Genomic DNA, 15,951 nt, shown 5'->3' on the forward strand with positions numbered 1-15,951 from the left:
ATGCAGACTACAGAGTAATTAAATACCAGGCAAGCTGTCTGGGTATTTGAATACTGAATAAATAGAACCACTGCAGACTCTAAAGACAAGAAATAATAGGCAAGTTATCCAGTTATTGGGGTACTGAAACAATATAAAAGGCACAAATACCCGGCAGGTTAACCAAGTATTTGAATATTGACTGTATTTGAATAAAGCATGACATACACAGCACTGAAAATGCTTATTTAATTCTAAAAGCTGGTAAATAGACTAACGAATATTAAGTTTAAAGTCTTTGATGAAAATAAAATATTTTATTATTTGTTTACGGTCGAGGGCATACAACCTTTTACACTGCGCTTCTATCCCATAGACTGTACAGTCTATTCTTTGCAGATTGAGCAGTGTTCAAACTGCGCATGGTCTTTGTCGGCCGTCATCATCTAGCCGTACACCAAACTACCCCTACCTTAGATGGGAGCCTATTTTTGAGTCTGAAAGAAAAATAAAACCAAAAATGTAAGTAGGTTAGTTAAAGTTAATAGTTTTAACCTAATTCATACAAGAATGATTACGTTCCTCTGCGTTATTAATTTTGCGTGAAACTGTAAATGAAGTAGCTTGCTTGCTTGCTAAATTTACCAGCACACGAAGCTATCGAATTGGACATTTTTGTAGCTTGCTGACAAATCGGAAACCTTTGCAGTTTGTATCTTTGTATCTGTGATGGCTGTCCAGCTACCTCGTTACATCTTGCTCTTAGTCATTACTAAACATCCTGTCGCGGTTTGCAAGTTCAGTAATAGTTCTGATATTGGCTAGCTAGCTCACCTATCTCTAGCTATGCATCTTGCTAACCTAGTCGGTATTTCCTTGTTGATCAGGATTCAATTCATAGATATCCTTTAGATTACAAGTTGGGCTTTGACTGTCGACATTCGACTGTCTGTCCTTGTTTTATATATCTGTGGTGATATGTACAAAGTTCTGTGTAATTATTCAAGGTTAATCTAATTGAACACAGCAGGGATGGTTTAATCTCTCCTTCTTGTTTTTATCTTATGCTTTCCCTTGGCTCACACTGTACCATCCCTCATTTCTTAACTTTGCACATCCTAGGGCTTAAAAAAACCACATATCTATTTAGCTAGTGCCAAGTCAGTATCGTTAGCTACTTTGTTGCTCGTCGTGTTTTTCTTTAATCCTTTTCTTTAAAAGTAATGCTTATGCCTTTTGCTCAGTAATGCTCAGTTCGTATGTTCTGATTGACAAACCTAACGCTACAGTGGATTTCATTACAAAACACTTGGCTTTACTTGGGCTCGAGTCACTCCAAAAAAAACAAACAAACAAAAAAAACACCACCACCTGACGCAAACTTAACACACCCACATATATACATGCATTTCACACCAAATGCACCGGTTTTCATACACAACCTATGCTTATGGTTATATCAGTAAGAAAGTGATTTTAAAATGAACAGTATGCCTGCCAGTTTTAGTAGCTAATAGTTTAATGTCCCATTTTTATTTTTTCATTTTCATTCTTCAATAATGGTAACTAAAAACGTGTTGTGGGGGATGTGTGACATCAGTCAGCAAAGTTAAAGGGGAATTCACCCAAATACTACAGTTTAAAATATTAATTAGTATCTTAGTACAAATAAATATATTCAATCATATGTAATAATGAAATGGTCGTTAGTAGGTATTCCCTGATTTAAATGCTAGTTGTCATTGTTTACCTGGTAGCACCTAGCAGAACTACTTGTTGGGTTGCATAAACTGTAACTGTGTATAAGCAAAATGTGTAATCATTTGTCCATAAAATAAACACAACAAATAAAAGCAACATGTGCTAGCTTTTTGATATAAAAGATTAGTAGTTTGCTTACAATTAGTAGTCTGTTAAAAAAAAAGTATACTCAGTACAGGTTGTTAATACTCTGAATTTCACTTTCAAGACCTGGTTACGAACTATAATTTTCAAGGTGCTCTTTTTATATCGATTTAGAGAGATAAATTGATACAAGAAAGTTCACTATGGGACTTTCTCCACCATCTTGTGTAATAATTAATATTTTGTAAATAATTTTAAAAGACAGTTCATGTTTTATAGAGGGAATAATGTCCCATTGCCCACTTTCACTTCACCTGTGGCTGCTACACCACTCACTGTAAAAGCCAGTCACATTAGCTTTTTGACAGCAAATGTCAAACTACATTCATTTCAGTGGAAATGATCTTGATTCAGGGTTGTTATTGTTTTTGTTTTTTTTGTTGATGTCCCATAGCTATGAAATTTTGTCTGTGAGTCTTTGTACACCAAATTTGCATCGTTGGCCAGTAATTCATTTAGGATCATGTTCTCTTCTTGACACATGCATGTCATTAAAATTTTAGATTGAAATGTACTAACTTTCACACCAGGAACTGGTAATAGTCTATTTATAAAAAAGAAAAGCATATTACCCCATGTCACCAAAAGGTAAAATTAGCCTAGGTAGCTAGGTTACCATTTTCATGTCACTGAATGTGATAGTTTAGACATGTCGTGATTCTTATGTAAGCATTTGGTTTAAGAACCCTTCAGCCAAACTTTCCTTAACTACTGATAGTTTTCACTGAAATGGATACCGTGAAGAAAAATGGCTTCCATAAATGAACAACTTTAAAATCCGTTACATACTTTGTACAATTGAGAAAATATAACACTGGTGTGTGGCTAATTTGATTATTAAAAAGTCTAATATGCAGTTTAAGACTTTTGTAACTTTCAAAATCCAGACATCGCTAATTTCATCCTTAATTTTAGTAAATAACTATTCAGTATTCAGCAGACCATAGGTTTAGAGTGACAATAAACATGGTCTTCTGAAATGAGAAACAAGGTGGACTAAACACAACGAAATATGTTATTAGCCTACTTAGTTAAGTATATGCAATAATAACCATAAATCACACGATAAACTAATAGCAGTGCATTTCACCTTCATCGCCTTAAACACATACAATATTTGTAACATTTGGGTGTGATGGATTTAGCTGCAGCGCCGCTGTTTTATACTTAACTAGCCAATTACTGCGTTATATCCGACCATGTACTTAGATTAACGATGTATGTCTTCACGAACACAAACTATACACCATGAGCTTAACTGTAGGAGCGTTTGGCTTCCTAGCCTTGCTCAGGAGCACCCGCAGCTGCCATATCCTGCCTGAAGGCTCCCTCTAATGGTGCCTGATCTAAATACACATGAAGGGAATTCTCTACAATTAAAAGGCGGTGAAAGCAGTGTACACTTTGCAACAGCCCACATTTTGTGCTTTGGCTGGGGAAATTTTCCTTTAAGAAGCCACAAAATCAGTATCCAAAAGCAGTGTCTCCTCTGTCGTTTGGCTGCAGTAAGGCTGGGTATCCTACTTCAGTGATTTTGTTATTCATATTTATTCATATTTTGACATTGTATTCCATTTCCATTTGGGCCTTATTTGAGCCCTTGCAATGAAAAAATAAGCTACTTGCCCTTTTTGTGTAATCAGTTATTTTATTTTTTGATTTTGTACAAGTTTTACATTAAAATTACATTAAAATGCTAACTATGCTTTATTTAGAATTTACTTCATTCATGAGGGCATTTAAAAATAAAACTTCCAATAATGCTTTATATTATTGTTTTTATTCTGTAGAATGTGGAAGAATAGTATATGGATATATATGGTTTCTTTATTGCAAGGGCTAATTTAACTATTGTATGTCCAGAAGTGTGCACACTATTTTCTGACTTTTTTTTCTCAATAATTACAGCTGCACATTCTGTTGTAATTATGTTATTAGTTTAAAGAGTGCACTAGCTGGTTAGTTTTCTTTGGATGAAGAGAACATAACTTGTTCAGTTTTGACCTGTTTAAGTAAAGCCACACACTTCTTCACATGCTCTCTACTTTTTACGAATCCTTTTTCATTTAAGAGTGGTTCTTTTATGGGAATGTGCTCTTATTCAAATAAAAGGGCATATCTCCTGGATTCAAAACACATGCTGTTCTGTCTTCTTCTGACATGTCTGCCCAATGGAAATACCCATTTTTGATTGTCTCTCCTCTAGTTTTACACCTTCTAATTTATTTTTTAAATATGATTATGTGCATTATATCTCCATTGTCTTCTCACTTTACACTGATATGCAATGTTTTTAGTCTTTTCTGACCAATGTAAGGACATGCATAGTTCTAATTCTTAACATTTTCTCTTTAAAGCTCTATTGCACATTTTTGTTAAATAATCCATGTTGTCTTTCCTGCAGTTATTGAAGTTAATAGTTGTTACAGTTGATCATTTTTTTTGTCAGGTTTTCATCATATGTCATTTCTTTTCATTGTCTTTCCTGTGTCTTTCCAGTTGGTGGTATGCTAGAATCATTGCTCCATTGTCTTTCCACAGACCGGTTTCATTTAGAAGAGGAGCCATCCTTTCTCAATGTTGAACTTATCTTTGACATTTGGACTGTCCTTCTTTGGACAACGTGAACAACTACTTAATTCTTTTCTTTTTATCGTCTGTCTGGATTCATACTATTTTTGAGCCATGTCCCAGAAGCTGACACCAGACAGTGCTCAAAAAGGCTTTGCTGTAGGCCGTGGGCTCTTGGCTGCTGCGGAGACTTTGAATTTTAGCATGGGTGAATCTCACTCTGATCCCTACAGCTCCTCTTCTCAACAGCTTGGTGGAATGGGGGGCTTGGGAGGAGGGGATGGCCAAGACCACGACTCCCAGCTGCCCCGCCGGGTGGGCAGCCACCTTAGCAATACCATGAAGCTGTTCGCTAGCCTCGGCCTCTCGCCCACTGACCTGGATGTGCTGGCTCAGGTTCCTGAGGAAAATATCACCTTGCAGACACTACCCCATCTTATCATGCAACTTAAGAATCGTAAGGTGGAGTCCAGTCGGCATTTGGCCGGGGACCTACCATCACACTCCCCAGATACTTCATACAGAGGCGGGCGAGATGACTGGGGAGACATGCAGGGAGGAAGACTGGACCGTTCCTCGGGACAAAGTCAGAGCCGTGCCTCCCAGAGCGATTTTGGCTATGGTTCCATGCAAGACGTCTCTACTCGCAGCTACGACATGCTAGATTATGGTGGCGGAGGTGGTGGCAGCAGCAGCAGAGAGCGGCAGTATTCTGAGCTTTCCACAGACCACTATCGAGGCCTTGGCATGGCGTCATCTTCAACATCTGACGGTCTCTTTATGCAGCGAAGGATGGGCACTCCATCTCAGGGAAAAATACAGGATTTCTTGGGAGTCATGCCACACATGTTTCCTCATGTGTGCTCCCTTTGTGACTTTGATGTACATTCTGCCATGGTGAGTAGTTATAATACTTGTCTCTTGCACACATCTGTGCTTTCTTTCCCTGAACATGTCAACCACATGGCAGAAAAACCTATGTCAACAACTGTGTTCAATTGGGTCATTCGTGCCTCTTGGTGTTCATCCATTGTTTGTAAGGAATAATGAGTGGGCATGAAATGTAAATCACTGTTGAGATTCACATACAGCGTTCAGAACCATTGAACATTCAGACAACCTTCTGCACCCTTTGTGTAATCTATAATAACTTGATCTTTCATTGTATGATTGTTACATGTTAAATTTCTTGACTTAGGTAGTAATATCATTCTTCTGTATTGGAGGCCTATTGTGGTTAGGTCAGAGATGAGCTATGTGTTTTTTGATGAGCTATGTTGCTTGTTTTTGTTTATTTTTATACTAGATGATGGAAACATATTTCATTATTTATTTTTAATAATTCAAATGGTTTGTTGGCCAGGAATGGACTCACCACAAAACTGGGATACGACATATTGAAAATCGGAGGGTCCTTTTACAACTGTATGTATTGCATAAATGTTTCCTTCAGCTATTGAGCGTAGGTGCAAGTGTTTCTACATAAATTGCAGTGTGTCTGTTTACAGTCATAATTTGTGAGCAATTTTTAAAGCTAATTGGTGCTGCTCTCTGGGTGGGAGAGAGGGAACTACAATCTTCCCTGTCCTTTGCAAGTAGCCAACTGTGGATGTATGCTTGAATTTCCTGAGAAGGGTGGATAGTTCTTTCCTCTGAATGCATTCAGTAACAGCTTGAAAATATGTGGTTCTTGGCTTGATGTCTCTTAGAGGAAGTGTGTCCTCCACCGTTGGCAGGGAAGAGCCAGCTAGACAGTCATTGGGTGGGAATTGTCTCAATCACTGAAGTTGACAGAAAAATGGGATTTAAAAAACTGCTCTCTGCTTGTTCAGGTATCCAGATTGGGATCCCCAGATGCCTTCTAGACAGCTGTATGTAGCTGACAAGTTTGTTGTTTATGTATTCTGGTATTTAGTGTTTATTGTATAAACATTTTAGGCTCCAAATTAGTAAGATTCCCATAACTGAACATTTAGTTTTGTCTCTCTTAGGTTGGGGTTTCTCTCCCTGGACACAAAAGGCCGATCAGATGGATTGCAGGGGGCTGCTCCATCTGGTGGTCTTAGACAGAGAACAGGGATGACTTCAGTCTGGGGTAATATGTCTGTATTTAAATTTGGGGCTTCTGTGATAGGTTTATAAGCTACCACTATTGTAGTTAATAAAAATAGCTGAGAAGTACTCTTTCTTTATTTTTTTTTTGTTTTTAAAGGATCGTATTTTGGCATAGGTATAGCAAGCAAAATGCAGTCATGCTCAGTGCCACCAAAGGTAATAATGCCTTACAAACCTATAATAGAGCATTTCTACAAAATAATAAATAACATTTAAATAAACTAGATGGTTTGCCTACCTTAATACTAATTATCCAATAATTTCTTTCTTTGGTGCTAAACGTTGTTTAAATGGTCTTAAAACAGAAGGCTTAGTGTATAATTACTTACATTTTGTTGCTTTTAATGTCAGATAAGAAGCAGGGTGGTAATGATGAAATATGACCGAAAACCAGTGTTATCTACCCTGTTTGGTTTGGCTGACCCATTTGGCACCATTTGTGAACACATTGTACTCAACAACAAGGTAAATCACAGCACATTTTAACCAATTCACATGAAGAAATTTAAACTAATTTTAAGAAGTTATGTTTTACTCATCAGCTTCCTCAAGATATTATATAGTTCATGTTTTAACACTGTAATCTGTGTCTGGCAGGCCTTTTTGGAGCTTCAGACTCACGAGGAGGCTCTGGCAATGGCTAACTTTTACCAGAAGACACCAGCTATTTTGCATGGTAAAAAAGTGCAAATTTATTTATCCAAGGAGCTGTTGGTCATTGAGGTAAGATCATGAAGAGAAATCCAAACTGAAATAGAAAAACAAAACTTCATTTGTTCAGTGTTTCTCATTTCAGCCTATTTATTATGAGAACACACAAGTTTATGTATTTAGGAAGATTTAAGCAGTTAGACTAGCCACTAACCTATCTGTGTGTGGAGACTAGCAGTTAGACTAGCCTATTCTTTTTAGTTATACCACTCTGTCATCATTTTTATGGTCTACAATAAAATGAATCCATGTCTTGCACAAGTATGAATCAAATTTCTCTGTAAAACAAAATGCTGTATATAATTTGTTTTCTTATAGAAAAGTGAGAGACCTGAGAGAAGCCGGAAAAATGTCAAGGGAGCAAACAGCCAAGTGGTGTTCTTTTCCAATTTGCCAAGACAGAATGACAAAAAGATGGAGTTACTTAAAATATCCAGTCAATTTGGCACTGTTGAAAAACATATTTTCTGGAATGATCAGGTCAAACACCTATAATTAAATTATGCATATTAGAAATAATTTCTCTTTCTATTGGTGTTTACTTATCGTATCTATCACAGGCATTTGTGCAAATGAGCAATCCAGAGGATGCAGAGATGTTGGTGAAGTACTACACTCTCCATCCATTAACTGTATGCCGTAGGCCCATCCGTCTAAACATCTGCACCAAGTACAAGACCTTAATGTGAGTAATTAATTTGCATAAAGCAACAGTGTTTATAATCTTTTGGAAATTCTTCTGATTTGTCTGGGAAGAATCAAGAGAAGAAAAAAGATCTGTGCACTGTGAATTAGGGTTCCATATGGCAAGGGAGGACAGGGAAGACAGGACAGAGATGAAGTGAGCCTTAAGAGCAGCAGCAGCAGCTCTACCGCCAAAACCTTGTCCAGCTCTCAGAGAAACACCAGCTCCATTGACAGAGAGAGCTCAACAGAGAAGGCAGAAGAGCCAAAGCCTGAGGATGTTCTGGCAGAAGGGTCTGGTGATGAAGGAGAGGATGTTGTGGAGACCGCAAAGGAAGCCAGCCAGATTTGCAATGGTGAGTCAACCATGAACAAGTCTCTATACCATGAGGCCTTAGAGGTGTCTGAAGACTCTGCAGTTAAGACATCTGAGGGCAGGACACCTGAAGCTAAGAGCATGAAGATCCCGGAGGAAGCAGACTTGGAGCAGGTGGTGCAGTCAGAGAAACCAGCGGAGCCAGAGGTGGAGCAGGACCGAGAAGACTTCACAGAGGAGCTCAAATCCACAGTTGTCCAGGGTGTGGCTGATGATGACTACATTCCAGAAGATTCTTTTGAGCAGGTAGGGGATTATGCAAATCTCCTGTTCCACCACATCCCAAAGGTGCTCTATGGGATTAAATGATGCTCAATTGGCATTATGGGGCCCAAATTCTGCCAAAAAATATCCCCCAAACCATTACACCACCACCACCACCACCACCAGTATGAACCATTGATACAAGGCAGGATGGTTTATGCCATGCTTCCATGTAGTTTACACCAAATTCTGACCCTACCATCTGAATGTCACCGCAGAAATCAAGACTTATCAGACCAGCAATCTTATTTTGTCCAGTTTGATGAGCTTGTGTAAACTGTAGCCTCAGTTGTCTGGTCTTAGCTGACAGTAGTGACACCTCGTGTGTTCTTCTGCTTCTGTAGCCCATCTATGTTCAGAGATGCTCTTCTGGATACTATAACAAGTGGATGGTTGAGATGATTGTGCTGGAAAATACCAATAGATCAGCATTTTCTGAAATACTCAGATCAGCTTATCTAGCACTAACAACCCTGCCATGTTCAAAGTCACTTAAATAATCTTTCTTCCCCATTTAAATGTTTGGTTTGAACTTCAGCAGGCCATCTTGACCATGTCTACATATGTAAGACCGGACATTGAGTTGCTGCCCTGTGGTTAGCTGATTAGACATTTGCGTTATCGAGCAGTTGAGCAGGTTTACCTAATAAAGTGGCCGGTGAGTGTATTTTGATACACAGAAAGTATTTTTGTTGTGAAAACTAATCTAGAGTAGAGGTGGAACATTTGTCATTACTTTGATATTACTGTATGCAATTTTATGGAAGGAAGGAGTTCAAGAGAGGTGGTAGTCACTTAGAACTCAGTACGCTTGTTATAAGAAACCTACATCTTCGGAAAGCAGCAGTTTCCTTCTGAGTTACTTTATCTTGTGCAGGCCTGTTTAGTGTGCTCCAGTGTAAATACACACAGGTGATGATGTGTGACAGTGATCTGACATAAGGCAATAATCAGTCGCAAGTAGAGCCAGTTTTTGCGGCGCCAACTGCCAGAGGGCCCAAAATGAATGGGGGTGAATGGAGCTAAACAGCTAAAAATGGACAATTTAAATTGTTCTACCCTCTTGGTCAGGATCTTCTTTTAATTTTGTAAAGTACAAGTATGTGTTACATTAAAATAGTTGTCAAGTTAGCTTTGTTAGCTGAGAAGCCTACAGGCGAGCACTGGGTCTATGGTATAGCTATAGCTACCAACCCCCTTGAACAATTTAGAAGCTACGTTGTTTGCTTTAAACATCCAAAATCCACAAATAATAACACATATTTCTTGTGTTAGGCCACACAAAGTTGGAACTGTCCCATCCTTCAGGAGTAAGAGATGTGAAAATCCAGCATCGAACTGCACATGGTTTTGAATCAGTCCTCTGTGCTGTTCACACAGTAAAATAACTGGAACAGTGGAGTGAACAGGGAAAAATTTATTTCAGCCACTTACTTCTTTGTGGTTCTGGCTTTGGCAGACCATACAAAGGAGATTTCCCTTCACAACACAGAACACTCTTTTTGACAAATCTTATCAGATGTCCTGTACTTGTGAGAGTATGCCAAGCTCACCAGTAGCCAGGTAATATGGAAAGTATTACAAGATTGTGTTATCTTGTAACAATGTAAATGGCTGAAATGGGGCACTTCAGGCAGCTGAGAAAAGTAGTTTCTTTGTGAGAGTTACTCCCTCTAGCGTGTGCTTCAGGTTTTGTAACTTTACAGACCATTTACATGCAGCAATATTACACCAAAGGAAAAGAAAGAAACTGGAAAAGCATATTATGTCCCCTCTAAAATAAATGTACACCACTATTATAGATAATGTCTACCTGAGCAAATTGTGGTAATAAAGATGAATACCTGGATGTATATAGGCCTGAAATATGAAAAATCAATGATGTTGTGGTTTCACTGATTCTTCCCACTTGAGTAACATAAGTAATGTCGCCTGTCTGTGTGATTATAGGAGGGACCTGGAGAATCCGATTTCCCTGAAAACATGGATGAGTTTGTGACTCTGGATGAGCTAGCAGAGGAGGAAGAGGCTGAAAGGCATGACTCAAAATCTAGAGCTAAAACTTCTTCAGGTACTGCAACCAAAAAAGGTTGTTTTGCCTTGTGTAATTTAATAATAAGATAGATAATTCTAGATTACTGACAACCAATTATCCTCTTTTGATTAGTTGACAATTCATTGCTATAGATTGAGACTGACACTTGCAAATTATGAGCCATATTACCGAAGCAGTATGTAAACATCTAAAACACTGATGCTTTAAAAATCTTTCAAATTGACAATTTTGTCTTTTTTTTGTCAGGTAGATCAAGGGAAAGTGGAGTAAGTAGTCACATTTCTCATAGATTTTTCAAACGCTTGCTTCAAGTGAATTGTTTGCACATTTTGAGATGTTGGAATTTTGATGATGATGATGATTATTATTATTTATTAATTTATTTATGCTAAATGTTGCTCTCTGATCATTTGTACAGCTGTAAGCAACCATGTTGTGAATTAATAGAATCTGTTTCTGAAGTGCATTTGTTTTCCAGAATAATGACAATATGTAAATTTCTTGTCGCTTTCAGAGCGAACTGGAATAATAATCAAGACCTCATTTACAGGGCATGAGAGTGGTCAACATATCTGGATTTAAGCACAGCTTTGGACATCTCGATGAGATCCTGGCTCTGGCTAAGCCCTTTGGGAAAGTGGTGCGACACCTGGTGCTGGATGTCAGGCCTGAGGTGGGTTTTAGTGTATGCGCAATAATAATGTATGTGTTCGTACTGCTGCTTCATAATGTAAATATTACCCAGTAAAATCCTTGTGTAAGAAAATCGTTGCACTGTTTCTTATAGATTTATCAAATTATTAATTTAATAAAAATTCACATTTAGAGATTAATATTTTCATTAATATTAGATCAAGGGCCACACATAATATTTTATCTTATTTGTTGTCATTATGTGTTCAGAAACATTTCGCAATAAATGCCAATGTCATCAGACTCGTTGTGGCCAAAGAGTTCACCAAAGGCTATTTATAGCCGGTCACTCCAAAACATGTAGTATTGTCTTTACTGTTTACCATTGAAGATCTGAATATATTTGGTACTATTTTAGAGGGATTTTGTAATGACTGCTATGAGTGCATAAGCTGATATTGCAATTTCTTTCTTTCCTCTCCTGAAATATGAAATGTTCAAAGTATGTTAATTCATGTTCTGTTTCAAGGCATTTCTAGAATTTTCAAGTGAACAAGAAGCCAAAACAATGGTGCAGTTTTACAGTGGAAATGTCATACCATCTGTGTGTGGAGAAACAGTGAAAATTTACCATTCGCGGACCTACCCAGCAATCCAAGTGAGAAACATTACTCTCTTGAACCTTTAAATTTTAACTTGTTAGTCCTAGCCATAAAAAATGTATTTACAACATTTACAGAGTGGCAGAGTCATCTATATTGGACATATTCCACCTTTTACAACATCAGATGCATCCCTTCTGAAAATTGCAGAGCCATTTGGCAAAATCAGACGCTACTTTTTGAATCGATCCCGCAATGAGGTAATGGGTGTGTTGTGGCAAGTCTTTTATTATCCATGTCTCTCTCTCACTGTAAAACGGGAGTGTAATGTTTTGCTTCGTGTGTATGGCTTCCAGTGTTTTATTGAGATGGACAGGGGTGAGGATGCAGAGAAATTTGCAGAGGCCTGCAAGGAGAATCCACCAAAGTTTCAAGGCAAACGGCTTGTTGTCTATGTCAGCAGGAAATACAAACAACTCAAACATGGGTGAGTGTCAAATTCCTATATCTAGTTTTGTATAATGGATGACTTCACAGGTTTGTTTCTAAGTCCTGAAACATTTTATGCGAATTCACTCTCTCTAACCTGGCAGGCATAGACCTCCATCCTCAGAGCCAGAAGAAAAACGGACATTGAAGAGGGAGCGCTCTGAAGAAGAGGTAGAAGCCCAGATCAGCTCACCGGTCAAAACTAATGTGAAAAAGGAAGAGGAGCCTCCAATCAAGAAAGCCAAAGAGGAGAAGCCCACCACAGATAATGCTGAGAGTGCATCAAAAGAAGTGGAGCAGGAGGACAAAGAAGCCCAAGATGTATCCAGTGAGAGTGTGCCTGAAGTCAAGAAAGAGGACACAGAGAAACTCAGTGGAGATACTACAGAAGTTCACAACACTGAGAACAAACCGGTCAGTTTGTTAGCTTATTTGCTGTTTGTGAGCTTATTTTAGTGAAGTTCCAGTCAGTACAAAATTTCTGTTGGAATTCTTTATTACTTTTTTATTGCTCCAAGTTACTTCACAGGCCTGGTAAATACTTAATGCTTTTACTTTTTTTTCTATAAAAACCCTTTTCTCACATTATTGATCAACTTTATTTCTTCTCTGTGCAGAAGACTGAAAATGATGATTCTGCTGCTACACCCGCTGCCCCTTCTGCTGGTCTGACTGAGAAGAGCCAGGAGACTAATGTTGCTCCCACCATTCCTGCCCAGCCTGTGAAAAAGCCTGAAACCACTCTGGCCACTCTGGGGCCATATGAGCCAAATGTGCCAGTTGGTAAGCAGACATATTTTAGTCTAGTACCTTCAGGCAGTCTATGTCTATGGTCTAAGTTATATTAATTATACATTAATTATAGTTTGATTATTTTTGTGTATCCAGTATGTTAATTCACAACTTTTTGTTCCATGACTAGGTTTTTATTCTGATGATGCATTTTACAGTTTTATCTTCATATTATTGCAGGTGTGGAGTTTGTAAAGATGGGTTATTACTGCAGAGTCTGCTTCCTTTTTTACTGCAATGAAGATACTGCTAAGAAGGTTCACTGCAGTAGCCAGGCACATTTTGACAAACTTAAGGTAATTTTATAAGGTTTAACTCGTGTTTTGATTAGTAACACTTTTGTCTTATGATTTTGTTTGTAATGAAATGTTTTTCCAAACTGCAAGCATGACCTGTTCATCTTTTTTACTTATTCTAGAAACACTTGGAAAAGGAGAAGGCCAAAACACAAAGAAATGGTGGAAAGAACTGAGTTATAGAGGATTGTAACTGGTGCTGTACAGTATTTGATGTGCATAAGCATCTGTCATTTAGTCCAGTGTACTGAATATATTTATGATTAGTAGGTTAATTTATTCACCATTTAGTTGTGTATTAAACCAGAAAATATCAGTCTACAGTTTTGTCTCAGCTCTTTTATAACGTACTGCAGTTATTGTACCTTTTTGACTATTTTTCTGAATTTTAGACTTATGTTGCTATTATTAAAGGCATTCCTTACATTGACTTTGTTGTGATGGATACAGCTCTACCAAATATCTGTTTTACATTTTATTTCATTGCTTTCACTCATTTTACCTGTATTGGCATTCACCAGGGAACACCAGAATTACCAGGTCTGCCGCTGGTGTCCCATTCTCTTCACAGATGAGAGAAGGTTAACACTGAGCACATGACAGATGTGGTGAACGTTATGCTGCCTAGAACATCATCCAGCATGACTGCTTTGATGGTGGGTCAGTGAGGGTCTGGGGAGGCATATGCTTAAAGGGTCGCAAAAGCCTCCAACTGATAGCCAATGGTACCCTTGACTGCTGTTAGATACTGGGATGAAATCCTCAGATCCATTGTCAGACCTTATGCTTGTGTAGTGGGCCCCCTGGGTTCCTCCTGGTGCAGAACAATGCCTGGCCTCATGCAGCCAGAGTATGTTGGCACTTCCTGGATGCCAGTAGCATTGATTCCTTTGACTGGCCCTCGTTCCACGGACATGAATCCAATTGAGAATCTCTGGGATGTTGCGTGTCAGTGCACCTGACGCCACCACTTAGAGCCATCAGCTATCCAGGAGCTCACTGATCCAGGTCTTGCAGGAGATTCCCAGAACACTATCCACCGTCTCATCAGGAGCATGCCCAAACGTTGCTGGCAGTGCGTACAGGCATGTGGGTGCCATGTACACTACTGAGCCACATTTTGTGCTGCTGTGATTTTCTGTGTGATTTTGAATCCAGAGAATCGGTAAGGATTTTCAACTTGAATCTTTTGCTCTTCGAGATCTTGACGTGTGAATTAAATGTCCCCTTAATTATATTTTGAGTAGTGCATTTCACTTTAGTATGTGTTCATAAAAATTGCTCTATGGTTGTGACATTGTTCAGAGCTGTATCTGTCAAACACCTTCTGAATCAGTACTATCCATATTTAATTATTTTAAATGAAAATTTAGAATTGCATTAGGCTCTCGAATGCTTGGACCCAAAAATTTGATAAATACTCGGAAAGAATATTATATAAGAAATCATAGTCTTTTTTTCAAGACCGTACATTTACTTTTTTAATGACTGGAAGCTGCTTAGTGACTTCTTGCTTGGTTTGGTTTTAATCCACATTATTATCAAGACTTGCCTGAAGCAAGAGGTACAACCATGCTGATATCAAAAGGTTGTTAGTCACGTACAGTTTAAAATCTTTTAAGACAGAAAAGGACGGGTACACTAGGTGGCACTATTTCGCTGAGATTAAAAAAAAAGAGTCAGGCTTCTAGTAACCGACAAGCTTTGGATTTTGCAGTCTGAAGTAAGATTTTTTTAAAAAGTAGTGAATTAACATTTATCTGACGCTATTATCCAAAGTGACTTGCAATTATGACTGAGTATAACTTGAGGATTAAGGGCGTTGCTCTGGGGCCCAACAGTGGCGATTTTTAGTAGTGGGAGGGCTTGAACCAGCGACCTTCTGATTACAAGTGAAGTACCATAAACACTGAGCTCCCACTGCCCTTTCGCTCTGCTTTCTTTAAGCTGTGATTTGGATCATATACACTCATATATTGCTTGCTCATTCTACGGCTTTAAAAAGAAGAAACAGCGAGTTAGCTAGCATTTACGTCATTATCATTAATATCGCTCTTTCTTTAAAAAAAAAAATTCGTTGTTTTCCTATCCTTTCCGTTTACCATCAATTCGTATGTTTTAATTGACAAACCTAATGCTACAGTGGATTTCATTACAACACACTTGGATTCAAGTTACTCGAAACATGAATTTAACACAGTACAAGGAACCTGATGCAAACTTAACAAGTGATGGTAAATACACACAAACACATGCATATTACACACCAATTGCACCTGTTCGGGTCCCAACCTATTCTTATAGTTGCCTCAGTATCCTAAGCAGCATGATTTAAAATGAGCAGTATGCATGCTACCTTTAGTATCTTCAAGTTTTTTAATGTTCTTTTTTCATAGTTCTTATGGTACACGGAAAAACGTGGGTTTATTAGTATTGTAATATACATAAATATATTACATACGTAGGACAAAAATAATT

The 15,951-nt window shown here is 38.2% G+C and overlaps 1 protein-coding gene across 1 annotated transcript; it reads left to right on the forward strand.

The window, feature by feature from the left end:
• Positions 1–418: 418 nt before the first annotated feature.
• LOC113573369 (matrin-3-like) lies at positions 419–13,903 on the forward strand. The gene is made up of 21 exons (XM_027003582.2): positions 419–501; positions 4,426–5,352; positions 5,819–5,880; positions 6,288–6,326; positions 6,447–6,550; positions 6,668–6,726; positions 6,922–7,035; positions 7,168–7,293; positions 7,600–7,761; positions 7,842–7,966; positions 8,077–8,587; positions 10,556–10,676; positions 10,908–10,927; positions 11,212–11,334; positions 11,824–11,952; positions 12,034–12,156; positions 12,253–12,383; positions 12,490–12,799; positions 13,003–13,168; positions 13,358–13,473; positions 13,596–13,903. The coding sequence occupies exons 2-21, from the start codon at positions 4,570–4,572 to the stop codon at positions 13,647–13,649; spliced, it is 3,378 nt and encodes a 1,125-aa protein (XP_026859383.2). The 5' UTR covers positions 419–501; positions 4,426–4,569; the 3' UTR covers positions 13,650–13,903.
• Positions 13,904–15,951: the final 2,048 nt, after the last annotated feature.

This window comes from Electrophorus electricus, chromosome 12, assembly GCF_013358815.1.
Source record: "Electrophorus electricus isolate fEleEle1 chromosome 12, fEleEle1.pri, whole genome shotgun sequence".
NCBI lineage: Eukaryota > Metazoa > Chordata > Actinopteri > Gymnotiformes > Gymnotidae > Electrophorus > Electrophorus electricus.

Excerpts from the sequence above, each read along its gene's own strand:
- LOC113573369 (XM_027003582.2), top strand. The coding sequence starts at position 4,570 with ATGTCCCAGAAGCTGACACCAGACAGTGCTCAAAAAGGCTTTGCTGTA. Across the intron at positions 7,036-7,167 it reads ACATTGTACTCAACAACAAG|GCCTTTTTGGAGCTTCAGAC; the intron begins GTAAATCACAGC and ends TGTGTCTGGCAG. Across the intron at positions 10,928-11,211 it reads GTAGATCAAGGGAAAGTGGA|GGCATGAGAGTGGTCAACAT; the intron begins GTAAGTAGTCAC and ends CCTCATTTACAG.